The following is a 27,879-nucleotide window of genomic DNA, read 5'->3' as shown; positions in this document are numbered from 1 at the left end:
GACTCCCAGCAACCCCATGGACTGCAGCCTACCAGGCTCCTCCGTCCATGGGATTTTCCAGGCAAGAGTACTGGAGTGGGGTGCCACTGCCTTCTCCGAAGCTGGCCCCACAGGCTCTCAATAAATATTTGTAGGCTGATTAAGTAAAGATAAAATATAATCAGCAGCCATGTGGATAAGAAATTTTTCTGGGAAGAAGAGATTTTAAAAAGGGTATATCTAGGTTCTTCTGAAATATGCAGAAGAAATCTGTATTCTATGTATACATATAAGTACATAATCTTTTTTTTAATTGAGGCATACTTGATTTAACAATGCTGTGTCAATTTCTGGTATATTGCAAAGTGATTCACTTATACATATATACACCCATTCTTTTTCATATTCTTCTCCATTATGGTTTATTACAAAATATTGAATATAGTTCCCTATACTACACAGCAGGACCCTGTTACACATAATAGTATCTGCTAATCCAAAACTCCTAATTTATCCCTCCCCTACCCTATAATTTTAACTAACGCATAATAAAATGTTAAATGTGCTTTTTGAAAAGCTCATACACTGCCTTAAGTCCTGTTTAAATTCACTTACTGGCTGCAAGGACTGGGGCAGACCTTCTGTTCTGTGTGCTGCCGTGTGAAAAAGACAGTTCTGGCCTAGAAGACCACAAATGCTTACTCTGGAAAGTCAAAACAGAAAACGTGCTTTTGATGTGGCTGTCACGACCCACAGGAGCCTTGGTGGGAGGAGAACAGCTCTCCCTCTGCCCGCCTGCTCATACAAGGGCTGTGTGCCGCTCTGATAGGCCCTTCACCGGTGCCAGGCGCTGCCAATGCCACCCTGATTAGTCACGCCCTGCCAGCGCCACGGGACAGGCGGGAACCGTGTTGCCCTGCTGAACAGCACAGATGCCCTTGGGAGCCACAGAGAAATTCTGAGAGGAGCTGGCCCCCCTAAGACAAACGGCGGGAGTCAGAGCTGAACCAAAGCTCTCGTGTTCCGCTTCAGGTCCCGGGAAAACCCACCACGGTCAGCCTTCAGGAAAGCCGGGGGGCGTTTGTCACCAGTTCACCACTTTAGGCTTACTCTCCAAGGAATGTTAAAGTCCCTCAGTCGTGCCCGGCTCTCTGCGACCCCAGGGACCACACAGGCCATGGCATCCTCCAGGCCAGAGTCCTGGAGTGGCAGCCTATCCCTTCTCCAGGGGATCTTCCCAACCCAGGGATCGAACCCAAGTCTCCCGCATTGCGGGCAGATTCTTTACCAGCTGAGCCACAAGAGAAGCTATCAGGGAGGCTTACTCTCCAGTGACACTGAAAAATCAACAAACCAGCAAGTACTTGTTGGGTGCCTAGTAACGCAAGAAACAGTGCCAGGTGGGGAGAAACAGCCGCCAGAAGGACCAAAGCCCGGCTTCCTTCTTGGGGCTGAGAGTCTAGACAGCGGCTCCCACAGGAGGAACCTAAGACCATCCTTCGGGTTGTGACCAGACAATACCAGAACATCTGTATTTATCCCACTTTACAAGGATTCCTTTACCTTTCTGCTTCGGGGGCATGTTTATGATATGCAGAGCGCATCCATTCAGCAGTCCATGGGTATCACGGGCAGCATGCTGACGCTGGGGGGAATCTGTGCTCAGAATACCTGCACAGGTATGGACGGGCAAGCAGGACATTTGAAGACCGGTGGGCTGCAGGACAACCCGGACTTTCCTGAACGCGCTCTGACATGTCCCAGCTGCAGGTCTCTCTGCCTGCTCTTATCTCTGAAAGGCACTGCCTCCCTTCACGGTCCTCCTTCCTGAGTAAACGTCTTCCAAGCCCAGCTCAGAGGGCCCTCAGAGGCAGAGCTGGTCACGTCTCTCTGCGGCTCCCACGGTCCCAGAGGGACCTGGGACGCCCCTCTGTCCCAGACCTCATCCTGCTCCGTCGTAACCACCTACATTTCCACCGCTGGCACTAGCTGGCTGACTCTCTGGTCTGCCAGCTCCTTGAAGACAGGGGTCCTGGGCTTCACCTCCTGTCCTCAGGGGCAGGACGGTCACTGAGGCCTGGCACGTAAGGGACTCTCACGATGCACGTGAGAAGTTTAGTCACAGCGTTTTCGTCTTTAATTGCAGTCACCCTGAAGACAGAAGCTTCAGGGGGGCAATCAAACAGCCTTTTCCTTCCTCCTCCGTCCCCTGAAGGAGAGGCTCGGGAGGGAGAGCGCCCACACCCAGCTCTCGGACGCAGCCCTTGAGCCCGGGTCAGCAGAAAGCTTCCAAGCGGGCTGAGAGCGAGCGGTACTTCCAGAATGCTTTTAAAGGTTCTTAACTTTTATTGGACTGCAGATGCTTCACCATACTGCGTCAGGCTCTTCGGTACAGCAAAGTGAGTCAGTTACACGCACACGTCTCCCCTCTTTTCTGAATTTGCTCCCCAGTTAGGTCCCCACAGAGCGCTGAGGAGTGCTCCCGTGCTGGACAGGAGGCTCCACTCTGCATCTACTTGAGTAAACGCCAGTCCCGAGCGCGCCCTCGTCCCCCCACCTCCCGTATCCATGTGTGTGCCCTCTGTGTCTGGGTCTCTCTTTCTGCTTTGCCAATAAGATCACCCGCACCATCCTTCTAGAGTCCACATATCAGCATTAACACACGCTATCTGCTTTGATCTTTCTGACTTACTGCACTCTGTATGACAGCTGCTAGGTCCATCCAGACACATTCACAACTTACCAGTGAGGCCTGGCCAGTCTCAATCTTGAACTCAAGATGGAGACCCAGTACTGCGGAACCTGGGAAGAGCAAATCAGAAACGCAGAGACACGCTGAGCTCAGACGGTTCAGACACCAGTCCTGCAAGGATGCCTGCGCGACTGAGGAGAGAGGAACGCAGGACAGGCCAAGGGCTCAGGTTCTGTCTCAGCCCCGCACACACTAACTACACTGGGGCCACCATGCCTAGCCCTGCACTCACTAACCAGGGCGCGTAGCTCTGCTCTCACTAACCAGGGCGCATAGCCCCCCACACACTAACCGGGCACACACTAACTGGGGTGCATAGCCCCCCACTCACTAACCGGGGCTTGTAGCTCCACTCTCACTAACCGGGGCACATAGCTCTGCTCTCACTAACCAGGGCGCATAGCCCCCCACACACTAACTGGGCACACACTAACTGGGGTGCATAGCCCCCCACTCACTAACCGGGCACACACTAACTGGGGTGCGTAGCCCCCCACTCACTAACCGGGCACACACTAACTGGGGTGTGTAGCCCCCCACTCACTAACCAGGGCTTGTAGCTCCGCTCTCACTAACCGGGGCACGTAGCTCTGCTCTCACTAACCAGGGTGCATAGCCCCCCACACACTAACCGGGCACACACTAACTGGGGTGTGTAGCCCCCCACTCACTAACTGGGCACACACTAACTGGGGTGCGTAGCCCTGCACACACTATGTTTGAGGCCACCACACTGGGCTGCATAACGACCTTGGGGCCACTGGGTCTCCAGCAGAGGCGATCACTTATGACCCCTCATAAATACTTTAGGGGTGACCTGACGAAAGTGGGGGCAGAGAGGAACCAAGGTCAGTCCATCCTTGGTCTGACACCACGTCAGATGGCCAAGCAGCAGTCATTTAAAAGGCTTGACTAGACAGATTATCACTAAGGTCCCACCAGCCTAAAGTTCAACCCGTTGATCATGCTGATGACGTGGACATGGCATGTCGGTCAACCACGTTACGAGCAATCCTTCGGGAAGACCTTCGCCAAACTGACTGAGAGCAACTGTGTCAGTTTCCTGGGCCTCGTCCAGCCAACAAGCGTTAAGGAACGTCCTGCAGGCACTGTCCCTAACACGAAACAAGGCGCCTCCGTGGAGCGCGCGCTTCTGCAAACTCCGCTCTCCTTGTCCCCACCACGTGAGTGAGTGAGTGAGGAAGGGAAAGTTGCTCAGTCGTGTCCGACTCTTTGCGGCCCCATGGAGTATTCAGTCCATGGAATTTTCCAGGCCAGAGTCCTGGAGTGGGCAGCCTTTCCCTTCTCCAGGGGATCTTCCCAACCCAGGGATCGAACCCAGGTCTCCCGCATTGCAGGTGATTCTTTACCAGCTGAGCCATCAGGGAAATCCACCATGTAAAGGTACTTTTATGTCTAAGGAACCTGAAATGTGATGATTCGGTGTGAACACCAAAGTGGCACGGTCCTCAAGAGCGCCTCTCCAACCGGCTTTCTAAAATTTCATCTGAATGCATCAGAACTTAGTATTCGCTGTAAAATAATCCCTCATTCAACTTAAGAGAGATGCATTCTAAGCTTTCAAGCGTATTTCTTCATCTTACCTCTTACCACTGAACACAACTTCAGGTGCCCTTGTTGGAGCATCTGCTTTACAGAGATGGACGTGGGATTTGGAATCAAAGACCTTAGGTCTGAGTCCTGCCTCCACCGCTGAGTAACTGTGTCCTCGGCCCAAGTCACTCAATCTCCCTGAGCTGTGCTTATTTCATCACTTAGCACATTTTTTTCCGTGAACCCATCTTTGTGGGAATATAACAGTGAACAAGAACTTCAGCGAAGCTTCTAAATTTCTCCTAAATCAGAATAATCACTCAGATTCCTCCTAACTCACAGGTCAAGGATCAAGAAAACGTTAAGAATCAATACGATGACACACACAAAGTCTCTTTCTAAAATTAAAAGAAATGCAGTTTACATGTCAGTCGCTGTGATTTGTATCACAAACACTTATCACATGAATAAGATAAAGGAAAGAACTATTACCGTGGAATTTTTTATATATTCATCTCACCCAGCAAGTACTCTGACTTTACAGACCGAAAGCTCACAGTATGACTTCCTCCCATTTTTTCTGAACGCATCTGAACCATCAGCTAGTAGGTGCTGCGGATCCACAAGGCTGTAATCATATGTAACAGCGTCTGTGAAAGCCAAAAACATTACTGTGTTCGTGTGTCATCTACACAGCACTGCATGACTCTGAAGTGGGATTTTATGTTTGTACCCAATTACGTAGCAATTTAGACAGCACACTGAAGTGAGAGGCCGAAAATATAAACAGACCAAAAATGTTAACTGGCTCAGGACAGACACTTATCCATGAGGAGGTTTAAAACTGCACATGACCAAATGAATTAAACAAAACACCCTGCTTCTTGTGCTCAATGTCAAATCTAAAGCAGAAAGAAGTTCAATTCCTAAAACCTCAGTTTCCCTATTTTTTTAAGGAGGAAAGAGAAAAATGAAATTTCATGACTTCAAAACTAAAAGCAACTTCACTTTCCATAAGGGATCAGTCAACAAGCATTTATTTATATTCTACCCTATTCCTAAACAGTGGAGATGTCACGAGTTTCAAAAATAGAATCGCTTACAGCCTTCTACATAACAAATGCGGTTACAAGTCAAACACTTTTTGTATGAGTAAAGCTCAAACACACTGGAGGGATTGTAAGATGATCATTCTATTCCAAGCAGAGTTAGTCTTTGTTGACACTTTGTAGCCAACAGTATTTTATATAAACATCCCTGACTCTGTGCTTTCAGCACACACACACACACACACACACACACACACACACAAAAGAAAACTTAAAAAAATACATTCATGTAATAGGTATCTGTGACGTATGTTAGATGCCTCACTCCTGGTACTAATTTCTGTTTCAATGATGGTTATGAGAACCCAAAACTAATTCTGGCTAATTTAAGCAAAAAGGGATTTTACTGAAAGGATATAGAGGCTCTTAGAGATTCGGCAGAAGGCTGCAGAAGGAAGCTTAAAAAACAGGGCCTGTACACAGTACTCGGGGAATATGCCTAAGACTCTCACTAAGGGAGCAGGGCCAACTGCTGGAAGGATTTCAATCAGGTGGGCAAGAAATGGCCGGGTGACGCTTAGGACCTTCGAGACCGACGGACACTGCAAGGTATTTACTTATTTGTTTGGCGACGGGGGCCTCAGTTGCACCACGCGGGATCCTCCATCTTCGCTGTGGCACGCGGGATCTTCAGCTGCTTCGTGCAGACTCTGAGTTGTGGTACGTGGGATCTGGTTCCCTGACCAGGGACCAAACCTGGGTGCCCTGCACTGGGAGCCGAGCCCCAGCCTCTGGACCACCAGGCAAGTCCCTGCAAGATCCTGACACAGGCTAGCAAGTTTCTTTGAGCTGTATGGAGATTCAGAGTATAGACAACGGTTGTTTCCTAACAGATTTGTTAGGTTTTTTAAAAAGGTTGACAAAGCAAAAGCTACTCCGATTGCTGATGACGAAAGAGTCGTCTCTGAAAACATACTTTATCGCATTGAGGTTCTTGACTAACAACTTAAATACATACAGATTTCTGCATAGATGTAAGGCATTCACTTCAAGTTTACGGTAAGTGTCTAAATGAATGTGGGTATGCCTCCTTTCCTTTCTGACACACAGCTTTTCCCATTAACAGGACACATGGAGATGAATGAAAAAAGCAGGTAATTCCTTCTTTATTCAGTTCCTAGATTAGGTCCTGAGACCAAGAGTAAGAATTAACAGGGGTGAGAAGAGTTGTAAGTGGTTAAAGTGCAAACCAGCCAAGTAATAACCGATTTCTAGTGTAATCTCTTGCTTAGTGCTATGAAGAATCCTGAAAACATATGTATACACACAAGCAACTGCTCAATGGACAGAAATGAAGAAAGAGCTGTATCACAGGGAAAGGAGACATTAGAGCATAATATGACTTTATAACATATTTTCTGTCTATTGAGGCTGACAGAGGGTTGGGTGAAGGAAAAAAATACATGCGAGAAAATAAAGTAAACATTTCACATTTGGTTAAAACAGCATTACAGTCTTGACATGGCTTCTACCAAAAGGAATACGAGCTTTCAGGCAAGGCTGCACAGAGAACGTACGTCTATAGTTACACGTATGTCATTCATGCCATCTTCTGTAACAGGGGCACAGGTCTGAGGCACACATGATGGGGGAAATAACTAGAAAACAAATAGCTTAGGGCTCTATGTGGCTAATTAAGTAAAGTCTTTGCTTTTTTTCCTCCCAGGATGCTTGAAAATTCTGACCTTATGCCCAAATTTCCCCCGAGAGCTTAGAAAATCTTTATACTTATTCTGTCTTGAATCCAAAATTCCCCAACCCTGAGTTTTGCATTCTTCTAATCCTAAAATCAACACCTAAACTACAGGACCTATTTTCCTACAACTCTAAAGGCTTGGTGTGAAAATTCAGTTATAATCGTTAATGCCTTATGCATTCCTGCAAAGGAAACAAGAGAATCTTGAACAAAATGCCCAGTGCTTATTTGGCTATTTCAGTGTATGCTCTTTGAGGACAACGAGTCAAAATCTCTGTATTAGTCTATTTAAAGGATCTACAGTTAACTAAGTAAAAATTTATTCTAACTGTAAAGAGAAGTTGAGCAATCCCTTTGAAAAGCTCCAAAATAATATTTGGAACATCCTTTAGCGTTTCTTGCGTGAGATCCTACTATTAATCTAGTTCTCCCGTGCAAAACCTAAATCTGGGGATATGCATCTTTTATGTTGCTGAGAAGTGGTAATAAATATCCTCCAGAGCCCAAAATATGGCCCACTCGACTCACATTCCGGAACTTCTAATATTTTTAGTTAACCCACATGTGAAGCGCATTTACTACTATCTTCAAGTAAAACACACAAGCAACCTGGCACAGGGCACGCACATGCCCCCATCAGATGCGTCCTGGAAATGAGCCATTCGTACAGTGAAATAGCCACTTAGTCACACGACTAACCCAAGCTTTCATAGCTCTTACATGTTTCTTTAAAAAAAAAATTATTTTGGCTGCACTGGGTCTTAAGTTAGAGCTCACAGGATCCTCGCTGGGGCTGCAGACTCTCGGCTGAAGCATGAGGGATGGTTCCCAACGGGGACCGAACCCAGGTCTCTTCACTGGGATCACCGAGCTTTACCCACTGGACCACCAGGGAAGTCCCTTTAGCTTTCAAATATTTCTTAATAAAATTTTCAGTGTATTAATGTTGCTCTTCATCTTTTTCATGTGTGTAGACATAAGTATCATTATAGATCTAAGTTTAATTTTTGCCCAACACAGAATATTCAGGGGCAAGTCAAACTTCCAAGGTCCCAGCAAAAGGAAGCTGGGTATTAAGCAATTAAAAACAGGGCCAGAGGTTAAAAGACCTAACCGAGTTTGACTTTTGAACTAAATACCCTCATTTATAAAATAAGGTAAAGTTTAAAGTCCTCGTTTCAAAACTTCACAGTAAGTCAAAATGCACCTGGCGCACTGAAGTGCCTCTCCCTGGGTTTTAGGCAGAGAAGCTCTGGATCTAAGAAAGAAGAAGGTGCCATGTGTCACTCGGGGAGTGTGCAGAGGGTCCTCGGCAGGACGTGTGGATGCCACCCCAGGGGCCCACCTCACCCTGCCGGCGGGAGGGCTGCTCTGGACTGGAGCCTGCCCTTCCCCAGCAGGAGGTCTGCAGGGACAGCTATCTGGTACTTCCCAGCTCTGACCCTCGGGCTCCTGAGTTCACGTCACTTGTAACCCAGGGATGAGGCCATGCTTTTGCTTGCATTACAGGGAGGCTGGGAAACGGGAGCCAGGGTCCTTCCTGTGAGGCCAAGCCACGCGGTGTGTCAGGCCGCTCCACGCTCACGCCCAGCTCCGGAATAACCAGGGGACGGAGGACCACGTGTCATCCCAGGAAAGGTTCTTTAATCCACACCAGAAACCACAGAATTCACCTTCTCCCCGCTCACTCCACAAGGAGGACAGACATCGAAAGGGTTGTAGACAGCCTGACGCGTGTCTGTACGAGGCACCGGATGGCTCACGGCGCCCATTCCCCTAAGTCGCGAGGACAGTCTGGCAGCGAGAGCTGGACGCTGCCTTCCGGAAGCTGCTGGGCTTCCTGGTGCTCCAGCGGCGACGTCTCTGCGCTTCCAGTGCTGGGGGTCTGACCCCTGATCAGGGAGCTAATATCCCACACGCCTGTGCTACGGCCAAAAAATAAAAATTAGAAGGTGTGCCCTTTGCTGACACCTTCCATTCCTAAGTCTGAAGGGGAAGAGGAGGCAGGGATGCAGTCACCGTGGCCTCCTCCAGGAGGCCCATCAAACTGGACGCAAGGCTCTTGGAGAAGAAAGAGCCTTCTCTTTCTGGAGAAGAAAGAGCTTTCTCATCTGCCCCGTGAGAAACACACTTGCCTTGACTAATCCTGCTGGCACAGGAGGTGGTCCAGGCCCACAGAGAAGACGCCGTTCTCAAGGCCTTGTGGGGAAATACTGAAAAACATCTGCCTTCCAGTACATGCAGTTTTAAATGACACTCTATCTCAGATTCAACCTCTGAACACATCTCTGAATAGACCACCAAACAGCTCTAAGTAAGTGTGTGTTTTTCTTTTTCACACGTTGTACTATAAGCTCCATAAAGGCCTATCTCCCAGAAAGCCCCAAGCTACATAATTTAATATCTACTGTTCTGCTCTTATCAAGAGGAGCATTTTTGACTACAGCGTAGTAAAACAGACAAAAAAATTGGGGGGTGTTCTTTTAAGCAATGCTAGGCTGAATTTCATTTTAAATTTTTTTTTTTTCGCATAAGCCACCACTAAGGACTGCCGTGATTTCCCCAAATGTATGTCAGATTCCATAAGTATGATTGCAACGCTGATGGGGGCCACCCCTCCCCACCCGCACACTTAGACGCTCGTGAGCAACACACTGCGCCCCGGCCAGGAGGAGCTTTCTCTGGCAGAGGGCAGGAGGTCAGCTAAGGAGCATTTGCTGGGTAGGCACGACATCAAAGGACTGAAAATGTTCTGATAATCCCCGAATTCTCACAGTGCTCAAACTCCGCCCTGAATAAACATTCTTCCAGCACTGCTGACAAAGAGCCAAACCAACTTCCTCTCCTTCCCTGAGCTCCCCTTCCAGAAATCAAGCTATCTAGCAGCAGAGCAACCACCCAAAGTGGCGCTGCAGAGTCCAGGGTTCTTGCCTGGAGAACCCGAGGGACGGGGGAGCCTGGTGGGCTGCCGTCTACGGGGTCGCACGCAGTCGGACACGACGGAAGCGACTCAGCGGCAGCAGAGCAACCACCCAAAGTGGCGCTGCAGAAGGACGGCTGAGTCCCTCTGGCTCATTAGGCTCAGAAATCATCAGGCTCTGTCCGCCGGTGCACTGGGATGTGGCTTCTAAGGAATTCCTGGCCCTAACCACTGCACCTCCACTTGAGAGGCAAAATTGGAAATTCTGATGAAGACCTGAGTAATCACACTCCACTGTTCTTGGCTCAAAGCCTTGATTCCCACCAAGTCAGCAAACGGTGAACGTGTTGCAAACGCAGTGGCTCCAAGCCCAGCTTCCTAGATCCCAACGACGCTTCTCGAGGGGTTTCTCTGGAGTGTCTCTCTTTTGCAGCCAACATGGGCATAAGAAAAGTCCCAATTCAGATCACAGTTCCTTGTCAGGACTCGAGGACGAAAGGTTTACTGCAACGGTACACATGCCACCCATTCTGAGAATAAAAAGCTAAACTCATGCAGCTGTTATCCAAGAATAAAACCAGAAGAATACATTTGGATTTATTTTGTTAGTTATCTTTACGGTAAGATGCAATATGAAATGGACACCAAAGTCGCCATTATGAAGTCAATGCAATCGTGCAATGAGATAAAAGCTTAAATTTTCCTAACAGCGGCAAAAAAACCTGCCTTCTTGATCACTGAAGGCGTCTCCTATTTCCAATTTCTGGAGAAGGCAGGGGAAACACTAACAAAATATACCGAAACGCAAGACCTGAAAGACCTTTCTTCGGTATGTAAGTAAAGAACATTTTTGCAGCTTCCCCAGAAAGTCTGCAACTTTATCCCTAAAGCAGCCGTGCTTAAACAAAGAGACGACTTCTCTACAGCTTTGGTCGGGAGTCCCTCTGGGTGGAGGTGTTACTTGGAAAGACATCAAAACCCAAGTGATGCAAAAATCATTCTTTGCGATTTGAACCTGAGCCACCTCCAATTTAGTCATCTGTTGAGAGTTCTATTTTACGTCTGTTACTGGGCAAAACCCAAACACCAGAGGCATCTCTTCCAATTCAGACAGTGGCGAGGGGTGGGAGGTGAGGGAGAGAGCATACGGATGGTGAGCAGGTGGCCATCACGCGGGGGAGCTTTAGATGGAAAAGGACTTTGAAAGCACTACTGTCCAGGATATACGCCAACACCTTCTGCCCACGTGTGTGTTCAGTCATATCCAACTCTGTGCACCTCTATGGACTGCAGCCCACCAGGCTCCTCTGTCCATGGGATTCTCTAGGCAAGAATACTAGAGCGGGTTGCCGTTTCCTTCTCCAGGGGGTCTTCCTGGCCCAGGAATCAAACCTCCATCTCCTGCACTGGCAGGTGGATTCTCTACCACTGAGCCAGCAGAGAAGCCCCACCAATGTCTCCTAACCTTTCCCAAATTGCATCTTCCTGTGGCTTTTCTGCTAGCAATTTTTCTTCTCTATAAGCTCCGCACCTCCCAACTTTAGTTCTCCTAGAATTTGGCCTTAATGACATCACATGTTGCACAATTTTTTTGCAGTGTTTTCTCATCACTGAGCCCAAGTAATCTTTTATGAGGGACTCTGGGCTTATCCCCCAAACACTCAATGAACCCTTCACCAATGCACGGCAGCTATGACCTCACCTGTAACCCCAAGGTGGGGGCAGGCGTCCTGCTTGACTTAAGGCAGTCAGAGTACCACCGCCCTTCCTGCTGCGACACTGCAGATGAGTAAGCCAGTGAAGGACTTTGTCTTACTATCTTGTGAGTCAAGACGACCCAAGAACATGAAAGCTCCTCGAGACTTCCGTAGGTGGTTCATGGCAGACAGCCCTCTCTTCACTCTTTTTTCTTTCTTTCTGGCCATTCCCTGTGGCATGCAGAATTCCCCTGGCCAGGGAGCAAACCTGAACCCCTGCGACGGAAGCATAGGGCCTCCCCACCGGGCCCGCAGGAGCCCTCTCTCCTCAATCTGGGTTGGCGCTGGTGGCCCCCATCGTGTACAGAAGCAGCCTTCACGAAGGCAAAGGAAAAGCACAGAGAAAGGCAGAAGCAAGAGGTCACGAGAAGCAGACTTGGGGTTCTCGTGTGAAGTCACCTCGCCGCTGAAATTCAGCTTTAGCTAAGCCAAGAAATTCCCATCACGGTTTAGACCACTCCAACACATCACGCCTCGTACGCTGCCCCACGTATTATTTAAGCGCCTGTATCTTGTCCCCTCTCCACCCGGCTCAGCCTGTGACTTGAAGGCAAGAGGCTGGGCCTCGCTTTTTGGCAGTTTGCAGAGTTATTTCCATACTTGTTTGCATCTAACAGAAACCCGAGGGCCTGATTCAACACCAAGCTCCCGTATTCACTACCTCTGTGATTTCGGTCACAGTGCTCATGCCTTAGTGTCTTCCATTTAAAACCAGGGACAACAGAATTATTATCAGGGCTCAGCACCACAGAGCAAAGCCATGCAGACGCACAGCACAGGGCCTGACATCGTGCCGCTGCTGTCTAGGGAACGCCGGAGCTGTCCGACTCTCCCGCTCCTTACTACAGAAACACACACCGTGATCGCCCTCGCCAACGCTGACTATCACCATCTCTAGCTCTTCTGCTCCAAACTTCCCTACACGCTCTGAGACGATGTCTGTACTGAGCCAATCTACCGCCCAGGCTTGTTAGGGACGAGGCGCCACCCGGGGCGCCCGGAGCCTGACGCCCAGGCTTCCTGTCGCGCGGTGCCATCACCTCTCAGCGCACCCGGCGTCCCAGGCCCCCGGCCTCCGTCTCTCTCCTCTCACTGCGCCCTCGCCCTGCAGGAGTTTCCGGGGCAGTGTTCGTCCCTTATGCTCCAAGCGTGGCTTCCGCCTCTAAGTGTCCTTCTCTGCCAAAATGCCTGACAGCATCTTCAGGACTCCCCATCCTTTAACTTTCAATAATTTTTTTTCAGTGTCTTTCAATGTTCATATTTTTTGTAAATATATGAATTTATTAAATTAATTATCATGTGTTCAGGTTTTTAAGTAAGTTTGTTATCCAAAGACACACGAGACATTAGATTCATGTAGTATATGCCTGTTGTCCCTTCCCCACCCCTGGCATCCTCGCAGATTCCACTCCCGTGGGGTGTCCGCCCCGTTCTGAAGTTAATTCTGCTGCAGGACAGATACAAATGATCAAAGGGCCCTTGCCTTAAGCCAGTCCAGAAATGCTACCTTAAGAGTCGTGTTCTTTATATTACTTTGCACTTTCCAAATTATTCACGATTTGGAAACCTCAAAGCATAAAGGTGGAAAATAAAGTTTCTGACCCATAGGGGGCCACCAGTGTGCTTGAAACGCGGAGAGATGCAAGTGATCACAGAGGGAAGCCTGAGAAATGAAGGCCCTCCTCCTCCCCAGCACCTAACCCAGCGTCTGACCTCTAGACGGGGTTTGGGAATTATTTACGGAACTAGTGATAAGAGCAGAGAAGGCAACGGCACCCCACTCCAGTACTCTTGCCTGGAAAATCCCATGGATGGAGGAGCCTGGTGGGCTGCAGTCCGTGGGGTCGCTGAGGGTCGGACACGACTGCAGCAGCAGCAGCAGCAGCGATATGATACTGAGAGGGATCCCGCATGGATATGGCAGGACAACAGAGCCTGTCATGCTGCTGCTGAAACAGCTTTTAGCTTCAAAAAGTGACCTCTAACCTTCCCCTCAGCTTTGCACTTCTGCCGGACACTTCTGGAAAGGAAAGGGGAGTAAAGACTGCGTAGGTGGCAACTCTAAGAGTGGGGTAGCATAATTCTAAGGACACGCGTTGTTTCAGAAGACACTCAGTCACAGACGCACGTGGCATCAGCTGGTTATTCACGTCTCCTGGATTTCCAGTTATGGGGTCAACATATTGGGCTGATTTTCTGTTTCTTGGCGCCAAAAGCATTCAAAGATATCAGGACAGGGGTTTGGGTTTCACAGAGGCATGTCTTAGTCAACACTCATCAAAGGGTGAATTTCACTGTATAAGTTTTGTCTCAAAAAAAAAAAATCTTTGCAGCAACATGGATGTTACTAGGGAATATTAGAGTTAACTGAAGTCAGACAGAGAAAGGTAAATATCATATGAGACCACCTACATGCTCAGCTGGTAAAGAATCCGTCTGTAATGCAGAAGACCCCAGTTTGATTCCTGGGTCAGGAAGATTTGCTGGAGAAGGGAAAGGCTGCAAACTCCAATCTTACTGCCTGGAAAATTCCATGGACAGTACAGTCCATGGTATCTCAAAGAGTCAGACATGACTGAGCGACTTTCCTTTTCATTTCATACGCAGAATCTAAAAAAACGGATACACACAAGTGAAAATGTTAGTCACCCAGTCCTGTCTGCCTCTTTGCCATCCCACAGACTGTAGCCCTTCAGATACAAATAAACTTATGGCTACCAAAGGGGAAGGTGGAGGAGAGGGATAAATTTGGAGTTTGGGAATTAACAGATACCCGCTACTATATATAAAACAGATAGACAAGGATTACTGTATAGCACAGAGAACTGTATTCAATACCGTAGAATAACCTATGATGGAAAAGAATCTGAAAAAGTGCACATACATGCATATAACCGAGTCACTTTGCTGTGCACCGGAAACTGACACAACACTGCAAACCAACTATACTTCTCCAATTAAAAAAGAACGAATCAATAAAGTCCTACTCTTATTCAAATTTAAAAAAGAGAATTATAAACAAATAGTACAAGCTAGTTTATAGTACAAGCTAATTAAAAGACGCTTACTCCTTGGAAGGAAAGTTATGACCAACCTAGATAGCATATTCAAAAGCAGAGACATTACTTTCCCAACTAAGGTCCGTCTAGTCAAGGCTATGGTTTTTCCTGTGGTCATGTATGGATGTGAGAGTTGGACTATGAAGAAAGCTGAGCCCCGAAGAATTGATGCTTTTGAACTGTGGTTGGAGAAGACTCTTGAGAGTCCCTTGGACTGCAAGGAGATCCAACCAGTCTATTCTGAAGATCAGCCCTGGGATTTCTTTGGAAGGAATGATGCTAAAGCTGAAGCTCCAGTACTTTGGCCACCTCATGCGAAGAGTTGACTCATTGGAAAAGACTCTGATGCTGGGAGGGATTGGGGGCAGGAGGAGAAGGGGACGACCGAGGATGAGATGGCTGGATGGCATCATGGACTCGATGGACGTGAGTCTGAGTGAACTCCGGGAGATGGTGATGGACAGGGAGGCCTGGCGTGCTGCGATTCATGGGGTCGCAGAGAGTCGGACACGACTGAGCGACTGAACTGAACTGAACTGAAGTACAAGCTAGTAAATTCCATGTTGAAAGTTTAGAAAAAGTGTATTATTGTCTGTAACTTATTCTGAAATGCTAAAAAAAAATACGATGAATTGATGGGTAGGCAGAAGGATGAACATAAAGACAGCCAGGTGATAAAGCAAGTGTGGCGGAGTGCTGACCTTGAGATCTGAGCAGAGGAGACAAGGGCGTCCACTGTGGAATTCTCTACACTTGTCTGGATGTCTGAAAGTTTTCACAGCAGAGTGTTGGAGGAAAAAGCTGACTCACTCATGTGCCTCAGATCTGAATGTCCTGAAATACTCTACGATAACGTTTGGCTCTCACGAGTAGAGTAGCAGGCTAAGCGTCTTCTCATGGCAACCAAGGCTTACCCACCCTCTTTCATAGAGACAGGTCATACCCCCTGTTAGGTTTGACTACCAGAGTCTACAATACAGTCTTTAGCAAAGTAAATTCTAACAAATGTGAAGGAAAATGAATCCTGGTTATGTATCAGATAACTGCCTTAAAACCTTATCTCTAAATTGAGTCTTGTTGTGTTTTTAAGATGAAAACAGTACAAGTAGGAGCTTTGGTAAAGTCTTATTTTATCAAGCTTATTATAGCTTAACTAAAGATGATATAAGAGGCACTTGGCATCTCAACGTACAACAGTTTATGCTCTTGTTTTTGCAATGAATACATTTGGTGAAAGTCATTTTCATTTATGAAAATGTTAAAGAGTAAAGGTAAGTAGAATTTCTATAAAAATATTCGATGAAAATAGGATACAAGTTTACCCCATTCTCCTTTCCTCCTGGAGAAGAGGAAAGGAAAGTGAAAGTAAAACTTGCCAGTCGTGTCCGACTCTTTGCGACCCGATGGACTATACAGTCCAGGGAACTCTCCAGGCCAGAACACTGGAGTGGGGAGCCGCTCCCTTCTCCAGGGGATCTTCCTAACCCAGGGATCCAACCCAGGTCTCCCACAGTGCAGGCAGTTCTTTACCAGCTGAGCTACGAGAGGAAAGGAATCGGGAAGGAAAATAGGATTTCTACAATTAAAAAACCTACACTTTATTGGACTCTGTACCTGAAAACAGTGTCAGTTCAGTTCAGTCGCTCAGTCTGTCCGACTCTTTGCGACCCCATGGACTGCAGCACGCCAGGCCTCCCTGTCCATCACCAACCCCCGGAGTTCACCCAAACTCATGTCCATTGACTCAGTGATGCCATCCAACCATCTCATCCTCGGTCGTCCCCTTCTCCTCCTGCCGCCAATCCCTCCCAGCATCAGAGTCTTTTCCAATGAGTCAGCTCTTCTCATGAGGTGGCCAAAGTACTGGAGTTTCAGCTTTAGCGTCATTCCTTCCAAAGAAATCCCAGGGCTGATCTCTTCAGAATGGACTGGTTGGATCTCCTTGCAGTCCAAGAGACGCTCAAGAGTCTTCTCCAACACCACAGTTCAAAAGCATCAATTCTTCAGCACTCAGCCTTCTTTATGAACAGTGTACTAACCTTATAAATAGAGCTGCTTTTTGATAGAAAACTAACCCAGGATCCTCAACTGAAAATGTGCTAAATCTTCTTTTAAGACGGAAAAAACAATCCTTTTTTAATATATCTTCTTTGCAAATTTGCAGATTTATTCCCTGGTGGTTTAGTCAGTAAGTCCTGTCCGACTCTTGTGACCCCGTGGACTGTAGCCCACCAGGCTCCTCTGTCCATGGGATTCTCCAGGCAAGAACACTGGAGTGGGTTGCCATTTACTTCTCCAGGGGATATTCCCAACGCAGGGATGGAACCCAGGTTTCCTGTATTGCAGGCAGATTCTTTACTAACTCAACCGGAAGCAGCCACTTATACCCTGGTTGTTCTTAACCCAGCACCTCATTATACATCTCTGCACTACCGCCTTCCCGTTCCTCCTAGCCTTTTTCTCTTTTTCTTTTTTGTGGCCGCACCACTCACAGTGTATCCCTCCAGAATTTTACAGCTTGTTAGAAAGCAGCGAACTTCACACATAATAGAGCACACTCACCCAACCGTAATGGAAACAGGGCAGCAGGAGATACGGCTTTGTCTCTTATGAGAGGACGCTCACGCTGACGCTTCGTTTCTCATTCTCTAAGTCGGGACTGGAGGAGCTTCTGAGCACTTTGGACGAGCCTCCCTCAGAAGCCCACCTGGTCTGCCACGGAGCACAAGGCTCGGCTCGTCGGAGCTGTAACAACTTCAGCACCCACGGGGGAGCGCACAGAGCTGGACGATCAAAGGAGGGCCCAGGACCTGAGTGGGTGCTGGGCCACATTTCGCCTCAATGAAAGGAACCTTGGGGTCAAGACCAGAATCAGAAATCTGTAAGTACAAGTATCGCAGGGAGACAGTGTCATCAAAACGAAAGCAAATAACGCACACCACCAACAATAACAAAACCATGCACAACAGCTAAAGGTGCCAAGCGGAAAGAGCTGGGCCCTGCTCTGATGACGCTAGCTGCCAACCCTCCCCGTGCAGCTGCCGTGGGCTTCCTCTGGCTGGAGGCCTTGACGTCTGTCTGCTCTTGCTACACCCCGGCAACAGCTGTTCTCAGAAAACTGCACGGATGAAAGGCCATCTTGTCCCGCACTCCCCGGCGTGTGTTCTTTCTCCATCTCGCCTCTCCTCCCTCTCACCCGCCTCTCCTTGTCACCTTTAAAAATGTTTGAAAAGCTACAGCAAGGTGGCTCTCCGTGCAGACCCGGGTAAGTCCCTGCATCCAGTATGGACCATCTCAGCCTGGATGAGAGCGGCCCCGTCGCCCTCGCTGGCAGCACCATGGGGCACGGCCGTTTACCAGCCCTGACCCACTGTGGCCTCCCAGCATCTCACAATCCATAAAAGTCACAGGCATAAGCCTCCAAGTGTGGTTAAAGCTGGTAACACTGGAACAGGGGTCCCAGACCTGGAACCCACCTCTCTCCTTAGTACGTAATGAGGAACAGAGCAAACGGTGGTGACGTACTAGGCAGACAGAGGGTGATACTGTTCCCCCTGTCTTTTCTTCATTACTAAACTCAGAGACACCAACCAGTGAAGAGCTGCTGTCTGATAAAGGGATGTGAGTCCCTGATCCAAATAAATACTAGAAATTACAGGAGAGAAGAATCATCCATCACTTCTTATTCTCTTCTTTTGAAGGGTAGGCATTTGACTTATTTTCAGGTTTATCGATTCCAAAGTCGTCAAGAGGCAGGATCTAAACACCAGCATTGGCCTTTTAGAAAAGTCAGCACAAACATTATTCATAACCAACACTGCCGTCATCTCAGAAACAGGCTTGCACAAGTGAAGAGAAGTGTACAATTACTCCACAATCATTTACTGAGCACACACTGCCTTCCATCTGCACGAGGGTTCCTGCAAATGACACAGCACCTTCCCAGGCTCCCTCTCCAGGAAAGAAAGGAACCATCTGCTGAGCTTGCTCTGTGCTGGGTCCGTGAGAGATGCCCCCACCTCCAAGGGGTGAACTGGAAAAGATGTCCATGAAACAGGGTCTGCAAACGGGCAAAGCCTCCAGTTCAAAGGCAGCTCAGCTCTACACACGGCTCCTCTGCCCAACCCCAAATAGAGCGGCTCTCCATTTTCTGAAGCCCTCCCCACCTTTTCTTTATCCGAACAGGTGGTAATTTCCCAGATGCCAGGATATCCTCTCTGCTGTTTAGGAAAATAAAGGCATCTTCCTTCCGTTTGGATCTCTACATTTCAGTAGGAGCATCTAGGCAGCAGCTTTCCTGCCGTTCCCCTTGGTTACCACGTCTAGTGGAGCTAAGCATCCATACTGTTGGACACCGACAGGGGCTACTCTCAAACACGTTCTCTACGCCAGCACTCCCCAACCTTTCTGGCACCAGGGATTGGCTCCATGGAGGGCAAGTTTCCCTGGGGCCTGGGGAGGGCGGCGGTGGAGGGTGGCGGGTTTGGGGATGCTTCAAGCGCCTCACATGCACTGCGCTCCTGTGAGAGCCTAACGCCGCTGCTGACCTACAGGGGGCAGAGCTCAGTGACAAGAGTGCCGGGGTCAGGGGTCAGGGGGCGTGCATCAGGAGTGATGGGGCGTGCATCAGGAGTGATGGGGCGTGCCTCGAGAGTGACAGAGCGTGCATCAGGAGTGCCAGGCGTGCATTGTGAGTGACGGGGTGTGCTCAGTCGCTCAGCCGTGTCCGACTCTGGGCAACCATATGGATTGTAGCCCATCAGGCTCCTCTGTCCACGGGATTCTCCAGGCAGCAACGCTGAAGTGGGTTGCCATGTCTTCCTCCAGGGGATCTTCCCGATCTAGGAATCCAACCCGGGCCCCCTGTGCTGTAGGCAGATCCCGGCGCTGGGAGGGGTGGGGTGGCTGCAAACACAGGTGAGGCCGTGCTCGTCTGCCACTGCTCACTCCCAGCGGGCACCCCAGTCCCTAACAGGCCACAGACGGTGCCAGTCTATGGCCGGGGGTTGGGGACCCCTGCTCTAAGCCAATCTTCAAGTTCCTTAAGTTTAAAGTGCAATAAAATGGACCCCTTCTGAACAGCTCAGGTCCACTTATATTAGACTTTTTTCAATATAAATAGCTCAGTACTACACAAGTCATGGTGAGTTGAATCTGTAGGTGGGGAACCAGGGATACAGAGAAGGTCTGACTGTAAAGTCACACTCGATTTTCAACTGTGCAGAGGGTGGTTGCTCTAACCCCCGCATTGTTCAAGGGTCAGCTGTATTCCCCCTTGTTCTATTCTGCAGCTCTAAATTCCGTATCTCATATTTACTTTATTGTAGGTCGGCCTTTGGTTCCACCAGCTGACTTTTTACCTTTAGTTTGCATACTGCATTTACACTGGCAAAGCAAATTCAGAAAAGCTGCTCAGTGTTGATTTAATATGTTTTTATGGCCAAGGCAACAGCAAGCCTGTAGGAGTCTGGAAAGGCAGTCTGTTGCAGATAAAAGGCAAATATATCAAACAATTGAAAGAACTGCAATTTCCTACAACTTACCTAAAGCTCACTGCCCAGTAAATTGCTTTTAGGGACCCAGCTTTTAATGACTGGATGAGACTTTTGTAATTAGCATATTTAGTCTAGGTAGATGAGCATAACTGGAAAGCTTAAAGCATTTTCCTTAATTACCCATTCCTCATTACATTCTTAATTCCCCTTCCACCCGCCCATCCTCACAGCTGGCAAAACAGTGCACTGTAATTATCCATTAAAGTGAGTACAGATTCAGAATGAGTGGAGTTCAAATTAAGTTTCCAAAACCACATGGCAAGGAACACATGGTTTAAAAGTTAATGGAGAAAGTGACCATTCTATCTTGTCAGAACATAAACACTTCTAGAAATTAATTAGCTTTTTCCCAGCAGAAGGGAAAAATCATTTGTCTCCTTGCTTGTTTGCAAAAGCCATCCCACGTTGATACTCTTACACATGATTCTGTTTTGCACTGGTCTCATCCTGACACTTCCTAACCCTCTAAATTACTCGCTGGAGACACCGTTAAACTGAGGTCTAGCATTTTGCTTAAGAGCAAGAACTCTCAGCTCTAGTGCTTTCTTGCTGAATAATCTATGGCCAGTTAGCTTACCTGCTCTGATCCTCAGTTTTCCCATCTGTAAAATGGGGAGAAGAAGCATATCTTCTACACAGAGTAGCTATAAAGCTTAAGGCATATATATATATGTAATATATGTTAATATATATTCCTAATACATATAAGCACTCGGAAGAGTCTTTGGCAGATAATAAATGCCCTGTAAGTAGGTGACGCTAGTGGTGAGGAACCCACCTGCCAATGCAGGGTATATTAGAGACGCGGGTTCAATCCCTGGGGTTGGGAAGACCCCTGGAGGAGGGCATGGCCACCCACTCCAGTGTTCTTGCCTGGAGAATCCCAGGGACAGAGGAGCCCAGCAGGCTATGGTCCATGGGGTCATAAAGAGTTGGACATGACTGAAGCAACTTAGCACACACACACAAGTATTGTTGTTATTACTATCACACCTACCATCACCACAGAGAGAAAAGGGATAGTCTGTGGGACTCTTTAAATGCTCCTTTACAAACCACTTTATTGCTAAGTATCTGTGAAATTAACCGATAGAAGAAACAAAAGGTGGATTTGGGTGTTGTCATTAGAATGTCATAATTACGACTGCACGGCAAATGTCAAGATAAGAGCTTTACACATAAACATATAAACACAAGTAATAATCTTAAAAGTTACAGTATGAAACCTCAGTATCAAGAATGAATGATTTACAAATAGCTCATTATCTTCAAATTAGGAATGTGCTGAGACAATTTACGGCATGTTTTCTCTGTGCTGAATCAAGAATAATAGTGTAAAACAAAAAGAATAATACTGTAAAAAGACACGTGCCGCAACTTCCCTGGAAGCCCAGTGGCTATGACGTTGCACATCCAATGCAGGGGCACAAGTCTGATCCCTGGTGCCAGGACCCCATGTGCCGTGTGGCCAAAAAATAAAATTTAATTTAAAAAAGATATATGTAAAATACCAGTCCCATCTCATCTGGTGTGATGGTCACGCTGTTATCAAGTTGATGATAAGTATCACTGCACTCTTTGGCCAATCCAAAAAGAGAGCAAAAAGCGCACTTGAACAGTTCTCATATTTTGTCTTTCATCACTGTGATGTCATCCAGATGCATTTGTGTAATAGTTGTACTGAGATATAATTCATACACCACATAATTCACCCACTGAATGTACATAATTCAGGGGTTTTAAGCATATACACAGAGTTATGTTACCATTACCACAGTCAAGTTGAAAGCATTTCAGCATCACCCAGAGAAGCTCTACACCCCCCGCCCCGCCCCCCACCCCCACCGGCACCACTTTCCGCCTCCACAGATCTGCCTGTTTTGGACGCGTCGTGTCAGAGGCGTCAGAGGACATGTGTTCTTCTGTGTCCTCTTTCCCTTGGCGTAAGTCAGAGTCCTCCCATGCTGTGTCCCTCCACTGCCAAATAACACTTCTTGCACAGATATATCACGCATAACTGACCCATTCATCAGCTGACAGACACTTGAGTAGTTACTGGTTTTCACTACTAGGAAAAATGCTGCTCTGAAAATCTGTGTACAAATTTTTATACAGACATGTGTTTTCATTTCTTTTGAATATATACCTAGGAGTAACATTGCTGGGTCGCATGGTAATCTGTGTTCGGTTTTTAACGAAATGCCAGAATGAGTTCCCAAGTGGCTGCATCATTTTCTCTTTCTACCAGCAGTGTGTCACGGTGCCAATTTCCCCAAAACCTTGCCAGCACTTACTGTCTTTCTGATCATAGCCATCCTGGGGATATGAAGTGACATCCAAATACATTTTTAACATACAAAAACATGGGGCTTCCCTGGTGGTTCAGTGGTAAAGAATCCTCCTGCCAATGCAGGAGATGCAGGCTCGATCCCTGTTCGGGGAAGACCCCACACACCACAGAGCAACTAAGCCCACGGGCTACAAGTACTGAAGCCCGTGCACCGCAACAAGAGAAGCCCCCACCACGAGAAGCCTGCTCACAGCAGCCAGAGAAAAGCCCACCCCGCAAGGAAGACCAGCAGCCACAAGCAAATGCATATGTGAAAAAATTACCCTGCTCTTGTTAAGGTCGTCACTCGAAAAAAAGATGCAAAAACAAGCAAATGCATATGTGAAAAAATTACCCTGCTCTTGTTAAGGTCGTCACTCGAAAAAAAGATGCAAAAACAAGCAGATGCATTGGGCGAGGAAGTAAATCTTCCAGGGGAAGGGAAAGCACAGAGACATTAGGAAAACGGTTCCGGTCAGGCCAGAAAAGAAAGCAGGGTGTGTCTTTAAATGTTGCTCAATTTCATACCCTTATGCAGCCAGCTGCCCTTACCAAAGTGTCAGGATTGTGGAGCCAGCCCCCAGTTTCACATCTGGAGCTTATAATAATCACAGCAACCACTACTCTTGAGTTATTGATTTATTTTACAAAGTTCCTTCCCATGTTATACCCAGTTTGATCCAAAACCACAAATCTTACTTGGAAGAGTATTATTATTCCCATTCTGCAGGCACAGTCACTGAGGCCCAAACTGAGTAACTGACTTGTAAACATAGTTAAAAATAAATGTACATGAAACATGCATATATACATTCATAAACAAATGCTAAATAAACAGCATCAGAGAGCTGGGCCTGGAAGCCAAATGCTGCATTTCCAGTCCCAATCATAGGGCGTCCTTTCCTCATTACTTATTTGCCTCGTCTTTGATGCCCAGAAAGCAACGGAAAGGAAAGAGAAGGAAGACAGCAGTTCTGCGTGTGTGTGTATGCATAAAGCAATTGGAGGCAGGAAGCCTGGACATCACACAGTCCCCACAGTCAGCCTGTGAGAGAGCAGCATGTGGAAGCGTGATAGTGACAGCAAGGAGATCTGCATCCTTACTCCTTTGTGTGAGGTTCCTCCGGTAACCAAGAAGCCACGGGTGTGCACGGCCACTTAAGTCCCTAAATTCTGATTATCAATTTGCTTTGGTACATTTAATTACATACACTACTCGTTCAAACATCTGAGGAATTGCTGCGTACTTGGTACTCGGCACAGTGCTAAGATGGTAGAGATTTTTACAAGGCAACGATGACACGTTTCCAAAGTAAAATTAAACAACTAACATTTAGTAAGCCTTTTACATGTAGCATCTCCTCATTCAATCCTCACAAAATCCCTGCAAGAGAAGGGAAACTGAGGCACCGAGAAGTTAAGCAAACTGTCCCCAAGTCACAGGACTAATAAATGGTGGAGCCGGAATCAGAAGCCCCAGCAAGCCGGTTCTAAACCGGTGTTCTCAACCAGCAAGCAGGCCCCCCTGCTAAATCTGGCTCAGCTGGAAGGCACGTGGGGGTGATGCAAGGCAACCAAGAACCTCATTAACTATGACAACCCCCAGCTAAATGCTCCATACTTGAAGCCCAGAGGAAAGTCATCACCCCTATGGGGTGCTTATCTTGCCTTTTGTCATCAACCCTATGGGCTGCTTATCTTGCCTTCTTACAGGTGAGGAGACAAGTCCAGACAAGTGAGTTAACTTGTCCAAAGTCGCAGAACCATCACACTAAGGCTGGCAGGGTGCCAACTGCACGACAGGCGCTGCTCCAAGCACCAGCTCGTCTATCTAACCCTCATCACAACACCATGAGGTAGGTTCCATGACTGGCCCTCATTCCTAGTTAAGTAACTTGTCCAAGGCCTCCGGCACCAGAAAAAGTAGCAAATCCAATTCATGGGGCTTTAAAGTTTTCCTCAAAACAACTTAATGTTGACTCTTGGCAGCAAAGTAGCTGCGCTGAAGTTCAAACCCAGGTCTACCTAACCGGAGTGTGAAAGAGAGCCCTCTGTCTTCTACACTAACCTGCCACAGCACAGAGGGGTGCAGGCAGAAAGAGGGGAAGTGCTCCAGGGACCCCCCAAGGATGGCACAATCGCGCATGTTTGAAGGAGAAGGTGCTTTCTGGAGAGAGGCACCAAGCAATATTTCACCTTTTTTTTATTAGTTTTTTTATTATTGAGATGATAGTTTGAGTACCCTTAGGAAAACAATCTTTCATAATGCAATGTATTTTTTAAATGTCTTTTTTATTGTGGTAAAAGTCACATAATCTAGAACATACCATTTTAACCATATTTCTTAAAAGGAAGTGAAACGTACCCAATGGAGCTGATAAAGTGTTAGTGTTTCAAATTGAATCAGAAAAGTTTTACTTTTTTTTTTCAATTAGAAAATCTCTTGATGGAAAAGAAGCTTTTATTCTCTTGAATTTTGGCTATATATTAAAAACCATCAGGGAATAGAAATGTGCAATTTGCCTTTCGTAACGTTAAACTCAATTAATTCTGACCTCCAATATTTGCTTCCTCAATACAAGAGCAGCAAGCAGAATGGTTACCAAACCTTTAGGGATCTTTACAAGGGTCTCTCTCCTCCGGGTTCTGAAACCAGCGTTTTAGACACCAAAAAGAACCTGGACACTCAGACCAGTAAGAAGGCAGAGGCGCGCACTCCGTCTGACGGGACTAGCGGCCCACGCAAGTGGCTCTGACGCTGACGCCAAGGAGTTCTGTTTTCCCTGGCAAACCGATGTATGACCACAAGCCCAGCAGCTGCGGAACCGGTCAGACCGTCGGTAAAACCCTCAGAGACGAATCCAAGGACCGCGATGGGATGGGAGTGATGGGGTCTGAGCCCGGGACCCCGCCTGTGCCGGGTGCGGGGACGCAGCCGGGGCGCGGCCGCCCGGGCCAGTGCGCTCCGCCCGAGGTGTGCGCGGGGAGCGGGCGCGGGGACGGGGCAGGACCCGAGCCTCCAAGGCCCTGGCGGACCCAGGCGCTGACCCGCGCGCGTGCGGACGCCGGCACAGGCGCGGGGTTTCCAGCCTTCGGTTTGGCCCCATAAGGACCTTTCGGGAGGGCGCCGAGGTCAGTCCCGCTTCACGGATGATGACACCGGGGCTCAGGGCAGCGACGCGAAACGTGCACCTTAAGTGACGGCGTCGCGGGCTGGCGGCTTCCACCCGGAGGAGCGCGGCCGCGGCGGGGCCGGCTGCGGGCTGCCACGCGCCCCTCGCGCCCCGGCCGGCAAGACCCCAGCGCCCGAGCCCGCCCGAGCCCCCGCTCCCGCCGCCCCGCGCGCCCCACGCGCGTGCGAGCGGCGGAGGGCTGCAGGAACCCGGCTGCGGTGAGGCCGGCGGCGGGCTGCCCACGCGCCCATCGCCCCGGCCCCGGGGCCCGGCTGGCAAGACCCCGGAGGCCGAGGCCCCCGCGCGCTCACTGCCCGCGGTCCCCGCTCCCGCCGCCGCGCCGCCCCGCGCGTCCGAGCCCCAGCGCGTCTGAGCGGCGGAGAGCTGCAGGAACGGGGCTGCGGTGAGGCCGGCTGCGGGCTGCCCACACGCCCCTCGCCCCGGCCCCGGGACCCGGCTGGCAAGACCCCGGAGTCCCCGCGCATCCACTGCCCGAGCCCCGCGCGCCCCCGCCCGAGCCCCGCGAGCCCGCGCCCGCCCGGCCGCAGCGAAGCCGGGGCCAGGGGAGCCGCGGGCGCGCGGGCTGGCGGCGCCGCGCGAGCCGCGGCACGGCCCCCCGCCTCACCGCAGCTGCTCGCCGGTGACCAGGACCTCCGCCATGCGCTCGAGCTCGCGCTGCCGCGCCCCGCCGTCGCCGCCGCCGCCCCCCTCCATGGCCCGCGCCGCGCCCTCCGTCTCCGCGGTCCGCCGTGGGCTCGGCTCCGAGCCCTAGCCTGCCCGCACTGACACCGCCCCCGCCATCTTTGCTAGGGGCGGTGCGGAGCCCACACGCCATTGGCTACCGTGGGGAGGCGGTGGGCGGTGCCCAGAGAGCCCGCCCACCTAGGGGCGTGGCTGAGCCTCGCGTGGCCGGGGGCGGGGCTGAGAGGGAAACATCAACACCCGGCGGGGCGGCTCTGAGCGCGGGCTGAGCCTGCAGGTCCGGCTCGGAGACCCCTCCTTGACGCGCACAGCTGGTCTGCGAAGTCCTGGGGAGGCTACTACACACGGGTGCAGGCATTTTTATTATATTGTCTACGTCCCCAACTGCCAGGGTAGAAATGATCATTTCCCTAAGCAGTGAACTGGGAAGGATGTACACGTCATTGCAGGGTTTCAAGAAATTAACCATGCTTCTCGCCCAACCTTCTCACCAAAGACACCTTACCTGCCTTTGCTGTTGCAGTTCAGTCGCTCAGGCGTGTCCGACTCTTCGCGGCCCCATGGACCGCAGCGCGCCAGGCCGCCCTGTCCATCACCAACTCCCGGAGTTCACTCAAACTCATGTCCATCGGTGGTGCCATCCAACCATCTCATCCTCTGCGGCCCCCTTCTCCTGCCTTCAATCTTTCCAGCATCAGGGACTTTTCCAGTGAGTCAGTTCTTCGCATCAAGGTGGCCAAACAATTGGAGTTTCAGCTTCAACGTCAGTCCTTCCAATGAAAATTCAGGACTGATTTACTTTAGGATTGACTGCTTGGATCTCCTTGCAGTCCAAGGGACTCGAGTCTTCTCCGGCGCCATGGGGTAATCAATGAAGAGTGCTGGGTTGGAATCACACGGACTCGGGATCCAGCGGCATACTTGTAACTTCCTAACTAAATGTGCTTAATTCCCAGTTTCTTCCTTTACGAAATAAAAATAATTGTGGCTACCACGTTGTTCACATCTGCTGCATTAAGGACGCTTCAGGTAGTTGTTACCTCCTTTAATCGCAACAAATGGTAAAATGAGTATTGCCCTCATTTTACTCAGGAAGCAGGCCCAGAGAGATGAGGTAACTTGAGCCTCATTGTCCAAAAACTGTGAGAATCATTTAACATAAGTATGGTGCCCAGGGTTAATTAGATCAACAGCTTGCTTTTGCTCCTGATTTTATTCTGAAATTGCTACAAAGACTATCAAGAGCTTGCGTGGATTTCACCTTCAAACATGCAGTTTCTATCTTGATCCTGTC

General features: G+C 49.0%; 1 protein-coding gene across 1 annotated transcript in view; it reads right to left on the bottom strand.

The window, feature by feature from the left end:
- The window catches only part of DEPTOR (DEP domain containing MTOR interacting protein), a 118,085-nt gene extending 91,488 nt beyond the window's left edge, over positions 1 to 26,597 (bottom strand). Inside the window, exon 1 of the mRNA XM_068983892.1 lies at positions 26,509 to 26,597. Coding sequence (XP_068839993.1) covers positions 26,509 to 26,597 — 89 coding nt within the window. The remainder of the gene's footprint in view (positions 1 to 26,508) is intronic.
- Between the last annotated feature and the right edge of the window lie 1,282 nt (positions 26,598 to 27,879).

The sequence above is a fragment of the Capricornis sumatraensis genome, chromosome 11 (genome assembly GCF_032405125.1).
Source record: "Capricornis sumatraensis isolate serow.1 chromosome 11, serow.2, whole genome shotgun sequence".
Taxonomy (NCBI): Eukaryota; Metazoa; Chordata; class Mammalia; order Artiodactyla; family Bovidae; genus Capricornis; species Capricornis sumatraensis.
This window is presented reverse-complemented; position numbering and strand designations above follow the sequence as displayed.